The sequence below is a fragment of the Populus euphratica genome, unplaced genomic scaffold (assembly GCF_000495115.2).
Source record: "Populus euphratica unplaced genomic scaffold, PopEup_1.0 scaffold1065.1, whole genome shotgun sequence".
Taxonomy (NCBI): domain Eukaryota; kingdom Viridiplantae; phylum Streptophyta; class Magnoliopsida; order Malpighiales; family Salicaceae; genus Populus; species Populus euphratica.
This window is the reverse complement of record NW_011500919.1, coordinates 16,395-26,713: the sequence shown is the minus strand read 5'-3', so window position 1 is coordinate 26,713 and position 10,319 is coordinate 16,395. Positions and strand designations below refer to the sequence as shown.

Genomic DNA, 10,319 nt, shown 5'->3' with positions numbered 1-10,319 from the left:
AATTAGTCATCAAATCAATAGTTCTCAATTTTGGCCTGTAAAAGAAGGTATTTGTCATATATTTAGACATCTTAGTTTCTAGATCAAGCTCATGCTCTTACTTTCTCTCTTTGCATTGCTTATGGTTTGCTTTCATTAATATCAAGTTTATGCCTTTCATTTCCTTTTAGTTACTTAGTTAACTTTTATCTTATTTATGTTCTTGTTTTATTAATTTATTTTTCTTTCATTCATTATGTTTAGTTAAGTTTATTATGTTAAAGTGAAAAGATTACATTAATGGTATAAGAATAAGTATAGTGTAAACTCAATATATTTGATACTAACATGTTTTGTATTTGTGTTCTTGTTCACTTTTATTGCTTTACTTATTAAATGGTTAATCTAGATTTATATTGTATAACACATGGTACAACAAATACTTGGCACTTTTATAGTCCAACTATATGGTATAATCGACACCTGTGTTATGAAAGGAACTTGATTTTTTGTTAACATAAGTTATAATCATGAGTGTCTGGTAAAAGTTTATTATGTCAAGATGAAAAGATTACACTAATGGTATAAGAATAAGTATAGTGTAAACTCAATATGTTTGATACTAACATGTTTTGTATTTGTTTTCTTGTTCACTTTTATTGCTTTGCTTATTAAATGGTTAATCTAGATTTCTATTGTATAACACATGATACAACAAATACTTGGCACTTTTATAGTCCAACTATATGGTATAACTGACACTTGTGCTATGAAAGAAACTTGATTTGTTGTTAACATAAGTTATAATCATGAGTGTCTGATAACATTTACAAGTATTAACAATAATCGAATAAGATAACTAATGTAATCATGTTAACAATTTATAATCTGATTGAAACCTTCTTTGTATGTGGTTTTTAATTGAATAACAAGAGTTTATACTGTTCTTGTTTAACATACCATTAGTGGATCTTCTAACATTGACATTTGTTATTATCATTGTTTAATTCTTATATTGATCTTCCATCTCAAAGTTCTCATCAACTTCTTCTTCTTCTTCTTCTATCTTTATTATTATTATTATTATTATTATTACTCTACTACTGTTGCTGCTACTGTTATTATTGTTGTTGTATTATTGTTGTTTATAATTTATACAATTAACCTCCCTATGGTTCGACTCCGGTCTTGTCTGGTTATTTATTACTTCGACACTCCTACACTTGGAAAAAAACATCAATCTTTTGGTCATGTCAATGCACGTGGAACTCTCCGATGGTAAAGGCATTGACTTTATAAAGAGAGAAAAGGCATTGATTTTATAAAGAGATAAAAGGCAATAATATTTTAAAGAGATAAACTCTGAAATATATATATATATATATATATATATATATGCTGAAAATGTTAAGAATGAAAAGATTATGAACCTTTGACTTATAGGATTCATGGCATATTTATAACCCATAAATTTTATCCTTTTGTGAAGAGAAGAGGTTGAAGTATAAAAGTTGGTCACCCTAACACTCCTGAGCGCTTGAGCTCAAAGGGGTGCTTAAGTGTCTAACCCCTCTACTAGGTGTTGGGTGCACATCTAGATACCTGAGCCCATGCATTTTTGTTTATTATGAGCTTGAGTTATCATAATTGAGTCTATATTTCTTGAGCCTCAATTATATATTATGAGTTTAAGCTATCATAATTATATTAGATTCTAGCTACAATGAGTGTTTTTAGACTTTATTTTATAGGGTTTTTGGGGTTAATCAAGAATTATGAATTTTTAGGCTTGTAACTTTATTTAATGATATTAATAACAAATATAATCATAGAAATAACAAATTAACGAAGAAAATGATCTTATCTAGGGGCCGCCCCAGCCTGCAAATATTGCTGGATTCTTGCAATTGAACACAATAATTGACCATAATTGCTATCAACTACCATTCTACCCAGGCTTGATTAGACATTTTCTCTACCTAAAGCAACACAAAACGACAAAACCAAGGTAGTTAAACCTAAAACATGAGACCATGAAAGCACATGACCTTAAAAATAAATTAACCATACAATACAATAATAGTGAGGAGATAATAAACACAACAATACCTCCTACATGCTTGCCCAACAACGACCAACTTACATGACAAGTTGAAGTTCTCATAACAATAATAACATGGAAAAATTCAACGTAGTCTTAAACAAATTAAATAGAACTTAAAAAAAAACCTCGGATTTTGATTAACTAATTAAATATCGATAATAAATAGCAGAGACTGGTGAATCCATGGATTTCTCACTAATATTCTACAACGGGCAGTGGCTCGTGAGTGTGGCTGATGAAGATTAGCTCGTAAACAACCCCGGCAAGCCCGCCTCCGATCAAAGGTCCAGCCCAGTAAACCCAGTGGTGGTACCAGTTCCAGCTCACCAAAGCCGGTCCGAAAGGCACCGCGGGGTTCAAGGCTGCTCCTTCAAAAGCTCCACCGGCCAAAATGTTAGCTCCCAGTACAAAGCCAATGGCTAGAGGTGCAATGACTCCCACGTCACCTTTCTTTGGATCAATGGCTGTTGCATATACGGTGTAAACTAGGGCAAAAGTCATTACAATCTCAAACACAAATGCGTTCCATACACTCACCCCTGAGGACAGAGTGAATACTGAGACTGTCTGCACAAATTTTTGTTTCCCATCATGATAATTAGCAAAATATATAATGTCAAGTTTGGAGATACAAAACAATTGGCAAAAACATCTCAAATAAAGCACTTTTCTACTTTTAGTTTTCTTAGTTTAAGATATAGCTACTCACCATGTAATGAGTGGTAAACTTAAGAAGCAAGCAAGCCACGGTTGAACCAAGGAGTTGTGCAATCCAATATAGAATCCCACGGAGGAGAGTAATGTTGCCACCAAGGAAAGCACCAAAAGTAACAGCAGGGTTGCAATGGCCTCCGGAGATGTTGGCACTGGTAGCAACTGCCACAAATAAGCCGAAGGCGTGTGCTAGTGCCACGGCAATCAGCCCAGCGGGGGATGTTGGTGCATTTGATGTAAGTTTGTTGTACGCCATCGTAGACCCCTGTCCAGCAAACACAAAAATTAAAGTACTGATGAACTCAGCCAACGCAGCCTTGAATGCATTAGGATGAAAGTCAGCCCCTACGCTTCCGATCGCTATGCGGTCGATCACAATAAGATTAGGCATGGTGGTCAATTTTCAAGATCAAAATGGATGAAGAAAGGTAGGAGAACTATAAATGTTGAGGTAGCTAGGAAGAAGTGATGACACTATCAGGATGTGATGAGTTTTGGTAGACGTGAAATCTATGTTGCATTATGTGACCCACTTATATTGATCTTTCAAAGCAATGGGAAACCTGCTATATGCGGTATCCGGTGACCTCTACATTAATGTTGGGACCATCTTTCTATCTACACCTGTTCCATGGCATGAACAGAAAAGCATCCACCTTCAAAAGAGTATGTAGGAAAGCCAAGTGGACATACTAGATAAGAGCTACGTATGATTTGTGATGGTGCATTCACTGCCGGCTTGATTGTGATGGTAGGGAACGGTGGGTTCGTCTTATTTTGTGTCAATAACTATCTCGATTGGGCCAACCTCCGTTAACAAAAATGAAAGGTTATGGCGTTTTCACTGTTATCAGTTTATTCTCTCATAAATTACTGTGAAATATAGCAGTGAATTTGTAAAAACTCTTAATTTGATGCTCGAATTTTTTCCTTGTATGATTAAACTTCTCTGAGTCACAATTAGTATCCAATTGCATATTTTTTAGAAGAAGATGTTGAACTAAAAGACAAGAAACTAAAGTAAAAAACATAAGTAATATAGATGGAACATTCAAATTTGTTTATAATGTATATTTTAGCTCCTTTTGTTTTTCATAAGGTAATCAGTTCCTTTAATTTTTAAAAGATATATTTTGATGCCAAATATTATTTTTTATTTTTTATTTTTTATAAAAAAAAAAGGGTCGCTAGATTCAAACGAATAGAGAAAAAGCTTTTCATTGATAACAATTTTGACCACCAAACAGGTTAAAATTAGTGTTAACAGGTTCCACTAGGTAAAAAAAGTCTTATGGTGGTTATTTTAAGCTCCAAAATAGCTAAAAAAACCAGATTTAGGTCAAAAATTACAATACTTGATTTTGGTTTGATTTAGTGGTTTGGACCATTTTCTAGGTTTAAAGGGTTGATAGGTTGGTTTTTTGGTGTTCTAAGGATGTTTATGAGGTATTTTTTGGGTGAAATGGGTTGAAAACTAGTTTTTTAGATAAAAAGACTCGTAAGCTTTATTTTTTAGCTATAAAAGTGATTGTCAGGATTTGAGTTGACAGACGACACGTCATCTACTACATGGTGATGTGATATCTGTCTATTTTTAAAAAATATATATATATATGGATGGAAGACTTATCGTTTTTCCTTTAAAAAAAAAATAGCAGGCCTAAGCATGCAGACCTAAGCTTTTCCTTTTTTGGTATTTGTTTTTTCAATTAATACCTTATTTATGTCTTTTTTAATATCTTTTTAAGTTGTTTTTCTAATTAAAATCTCTTCTAAGTCTTTGTTTTTTTTTTTTGGCTTATGTATCCTTTTTCAACTAATGATTATTTCTTAATTATATGGGATGTTTTTAATTTCTTATTAGGCTAGTATGATTCATTTGTAATTTTTTTATATTTAATATAAATTAAATTTAGTTTTATAAAATAAAAATATTCATTTTTTATGATATTTTTAATATGTTCAACCTTACATGAAATTAGCCATAATTGCATCAATTCCTAGCTAATTTATCACAATTAAAAAAAAATCTCTAATTTTGATAATTTCTCCCGAAATTCAATGCAAAGCATAATTAATCAAAATTATATCTAATTCATGTTATAATTGCACTGATTGCATGAAATAAATTCTGATTTAATCAATTCCTAGCTAATTTTACAATGCAAATAAGATTTTCATTTCAGCAACTAAACCCAAAATTCAATGTAAAGCCTAAATAATCAAAATTATATATACGTAATATTATTCTCATACTAAATTGCATGAAATCAAACCTAATTGTATCAATTCCTAGCAATTCATAAAATTCAAATAAAATTTCTAATTTCAACAACTAAACTCAAAAATCAACATAAAGCATAATTGATCAAAATTCTACCTAATTCATATTATACCTACACTTAATTGCATAAAATAAACTTTTATTGCATCAATTCCTATCTAATTTATCACAATTCAAACAAAACCTCTACTTACAATAATTTATCCTAAAATTCAATGCAAAGCATAATTGATCAAAATTATACCTTATTCATACTATTTTTATTCTCAATTGCATTAAATCAACCCAAATTGTAATAACTAAAGCTTGATTTATCTCAAATCAACAACCCTAATTTCAAACTAAACCCTAAACAATAATCTAGTCAAAACTCAAACAAACACAAATTAAACATTAAACCTATAAAATTAATAGTAATGTAAGATATTTACCTTGATTTATCAAATGGGGAGTGGTGGGAATATGGTGGTCGCAATTTAGGGAATGGTGGAAGTGTTCGGGATGGCGATTATGACAAAAAAAAAAAGTTGATTAGAGGTTTGGAGATGAAAAGAGTGAGTTTTTTTTTTGTGTGTGTGTGTTTTAAGGCAAAAAAAAAAAGAGAGAGACAATCATCGTTTGTTTTAGAGAGAGAGTTCACAATGAACTTAGAGAGAGAGAGGGTAATTTCTATTTAGGAAAGAGGAAGAGACTAGTTTTTATTTTATAAGATGTCACGATTTTGAATTGCAACTTCTTAAATTACTACAATTTAGAATCTCAACATTTGATGTTGTGTTTTAAAAATGTGACATGCACAAATTATGTTATTTTAATAAAAACAAATTAGACTATTATTTTGCCATTTTTTTATGAATAGTTCTAATTTAAAAAAAAAAACATGTAATGATGATATATCTAAATTATGTATAAGATTTATGCAATCATCATTTATGATTTGGACATTTCATCTTGTGGATGTGAAAACATTATGCCCATCCAAAAAGTTTCATAACATATATTATTATCATCCTTTATGAAAACAAAATCATACCCAAGTAACATTTATTAAACTCGATCTAGCCTACATGTCATTCAAGACCTTTCCAACCTGCCCTCTAGTCTTGGTGTTATAAGGAAAAAAATTCACTCAAAGTTAACTTGGTTTTGTCAACAATGTCAAGATAGGTAGATACAATTATTTATGTATAAATTCATTGTCCTTTTTTTTATGATGTAGAATATATATGTGCATGTGCGTGTGTGTACGTGTGCGTTTATAATGATAATCTTGTTTAAGGAATAGATAACTAAGAATAGAAATATATAATAGTGTTTCCTAAACTTATTCCTGATTTCCTAAACTAAGAATAGAATAGTAATATTTGATTGCTAAATTGGTTCATATCAACACTTCCTCTCAAGTTAGTGCAAAGACATATTGTATGCCTAACTTGTTGAGAGAGCAATGAAATACTGTATTATACTACTTTAGTACGTATATCAGCCAGCTGATTCTTAGATTTAACAAAAAGAAAAATCTTAATATTTTCATCCAGTTTCTGCTTGATGAAATGTTTGTCTACTTCCACGTGTTTAATTCAGTCATATTGAACTAGATTATTGGTTATGAAATTGCAACTTTGTAATCACAATACATCTTGATTTTAGTATCAATAAGATATCTCAACTCCTTAAATAACTCTTTTATCCATAGTACTTCACATAATACTTTGGTCATCCTTTTGAATTATGTTTCAGCATAGATACAAAAACTATCTTTGCTTTTATCTTTTTAGGTTACCAAGTTTCCCCAACAAATATAAAGTATTCTAAAGTAAACTTTTTGTCAATTAAATTCTCGGTCCAGTCTATATCAGTATAACTAATAATGTTAAGATGATCATTCTTTTATAAGAGAATTTCTCTTCCCGGAGAAGACTTTGAGTATCTAAGCACTCGCAATGCTGCCTCCATATGTACTTCACTTGGGTTGTGCATAAATTGACTAACTGTATATGTGGTATCAGGACATGATAAGTAGATGAGTCTTCCCACCAATTTTTGATATTGTTCTTTATTTGTACGAACTTGATCTAGATATTCTTTTAAATGATGATTCTGTACAATTGGTGTATCCACAGGTTTGCAGTCCAACATACTTGTCTCAACTAATTAGTCCAATACATACTTCCTTTGTGGTGAAAATATGTCCAGTTTTGATATGTATATTTTCAATGCCCAAAAAATATTTTAACTTATTCAGGTCTTTCATTTCAAATTCACATGCTAGATACTTTTGTAATTTTGAAATTCCTTTTTCATCATCACCTGTGGCTATCATGTCATCAATATAAATAATCAAAGCTGCTATTTTTCCTTTATTTTTTTTAGAAATAGTGTATGGTTTAACTTGTTTGAGTTGTTTTGGTTAAATCCATACTTTCACATTGTTAGATTGAACCTTTTGAATCATGCCTTAAGGGACTGTTTCAGTCTATAAAGTGATTTTATAAGCTTACATGCCATATTTATTGTTCTTCCAATAAAACTATAGGGAACATTCATGTATACTTCCTCTTCTAAATCTCCTTGAAAAAATACATTCTTTACATCAAACTAATGTAAAGGCCAATCAAGGTTTGCTGCAAATGATAGGAGTATTCAAATTGTATTCAGTGTGGCTACTAGTGAGAACGTTTCTTGATAGTTTATGCCATATGTTTATGTGTATCCCTTAGCCACCAATCTCATTTTATATCACTTTACTGTCTTATTTGCTTTATACTTCATAGTAAACATCTATTTACATCTAGCTGTCTTTTTTCCATCTGGCAATGTAGTTTATTTCCAAGTATTATTATTTTGAAGAGCTTTTATTTCATCACAAACAACCATCTTTCAATGTTCATCTAACATGGCTTCTTCAATGTTGTGTGGGACCTGTTATAAAGATATTTTTTCTATAAAGACCTTTGTTGCATGAGACATGTTATAGGTTAAGATAAAATTTGCAATGGAGTATCTGGGCTTCCTTTCTTCTATTTCTAATGAGTACCGGTTTGGGAGTATCTTCTAATTATGCATGTAAGTTAAAATATACATTATAACAGTTGTATTGTTGGGAATGTCCTCATGATTCTGATCTTGATCATGTTGTATGTTAGAGAGGGGTTATTCGATGTGACTTGAGTAATCAAGTTGGTGTGGTTGGTCTGCTTGGTAATCTCCAGTTCTATTTGAGTGTGTCCCTCAGTATGAACTCAATCTCATATCTATTATTCATTTTTATTCCCCCCTGAAAAATAGAAAAGGATGGTTCATTGAAGAAATATTTAGTCTCAAGAAAGGTTTCATCTATAATAACATAGAGTTTATGTGAAAAATGATCATAATATTTGTTGCACGTGTGCAACATCGCAATGATCGTCCATCATCTAGGAAAAGATGGAAATAGAGTATTTATGGCAAAATATGAAGAGACAAGGAATTCTTGTGTCTCTTATCAGTAAAACATTTGAATGGGAGTCGCCACCTGGTGTTCTGGTTGCTAAAAATCCTAATTGATCTCAGAGATCAGGTACGAAGACTGATTGTGTAAAGAAAACTTATTAGTACCCCAAATACGTCTTACCTAAGGTAGGTTACATTATTTTATCTATTAAAATCTAAAGTCATGTTATGGTTTTTTTATTGTTGGTCTATCTATGATTCAAGACAGGCCCTTCTCAATAAGAAGGTTCTTATCTTAATGCGGTTAAACCTAACCGTTCTATTGTCTAAAACATGAATTAAATATCCAAAATATGCATTACATATAATGTCATACCCCGTATACTAAGTAACAAACAAAAATAAAAAATTTTGTTGCTTTTTTAAATTTTGGTCAATGTTCTCTTACTTTAATAAACTGGTTATTAAAATCAAAATGCATGTTAAAACATTTTTTTTTTTAGTGTATGAAAAAATAATTTTTTTTTAGATTTTGAGACACTTGGCTGTATGCATAAAAAATTTTTTGTTTTTTCAATTTTTTTATTTTTTGAAGTTTTGACGAAAACCGAATATTTTAATACTGAACTTGTATTTTTATGACATAAAAGTAGATGGGCTGGATCAAGCCCAATTCAATTTTTAAAAAAAAAATATAAAAAATTAAAAATATTTGTTTCAGAATTTTATAATTTTTCACGTATATTTTATGTAATTTTGATTAATATTAGGAAGTATTTTCACGTGTCCAGGGGAAGAAGAAGACATAAGTGCCGTTCAAAATGATACCGTTTCGAGCTTTCCTCTCTCTCTTTTTTAAGTGAACAGTGCATGAAACGACGCTATTTTGGACAAAACGCACTGTTTCATTTAAAAGGAAAAGGGGCAAAATGTGTCAATTTTCATATTAGTCCTCAATTTGTAATTTTTTCATTGAAGTCCTAAATTGCAATTTTAATTTTAAAATCAATGCAATTGCACCCCTGCCAAAAATCAAACAACAGACCTGAAGTTGGCCACCTTTTTCAATTTGATCCTTGGTCTTCAAATTATGCAATTTGATCTTTAATTGATCAATAAACTTCTAATTTCTTTAATTAGGCCCTCATCGATTTTAATTTCAGCCCCTCTACTTACACGCCTTTTTCATTTTGGTTCTTGGTTTTGGATTTCTTCAATTAAGTCCCTAATTGGCAATCAAACATCAATATTTATACAATTAAGCCCCTGATTTGATCAAATTAAGTTTTAAAAATTATAATTTGACCCCATAACTTTAATTTCTTTCAATTAAAGCCTAAATTGACTTCAAAATTAATTTTTCTTACAATCAAACTCTCTATAAATTCAACTAAACCTTTAATAAAATATAATTGAGTCCATAAACATATGATTTTGGACTTTTTTTACTCAAATTGAATTTTCTTTGTTAACAGGGCTTTCATCAGTCAATAAAATACTGCCAAATTTTGATCTTTATATTTTTAAATCTCCTCAACCAATTTTTATCTATTTTTTGGGCGCACGGGTATCCTTTTTTCATTATTTATATTTTTTTTATTTTTTGATATTTTCTTATTTTTCATGTGGGGGCCTAAAAATGAGTTATGACAACATTAATATCCTTTTGTATGAGAACTATAGCCAAAAAAGACACAGCAAATAGTATATGGATCCAACTTGGATCGTTGCTGCTTCAAAACATGTATAAATGCAACACAGCCAAATGCTTTTAAAGGTATATAGAGTTTTGAAGGTAGTGTAACA

The 10,319-nt window shown here is 30.6% G+C and overlaps 1 protein-coding gene across 1 annotated transcript; it reads right to left on the bottom strand.

Moving 5' to 3' along the window:
- Positions 1-1,991: 1,991 nt before the first annotated feature.
- LOC105116819 (aquaporin TIP1-1-like) lies at positions 1,992-3,419 on the bottom strand. The gene is made up of 2 exons (XM_011014303.1): positions 2,793-3,419; positions 1,992-2,650 (listed from the first exon to the last, which is right to left on the bottom strand). Exons 1-2 carry the CDS (start codon positions 3,186-3,188, stop codon positions 2,279-2,281), a joined length of 768 nt encoding a protein of 255 aa, XP_011012605.1. The 5' UTR covers positions 3,189-3,419; the 3' UTR covers positions 1,992-2,278.
- Positions 3,420-10,319: the final 6,900 nt, after the last annotated feature.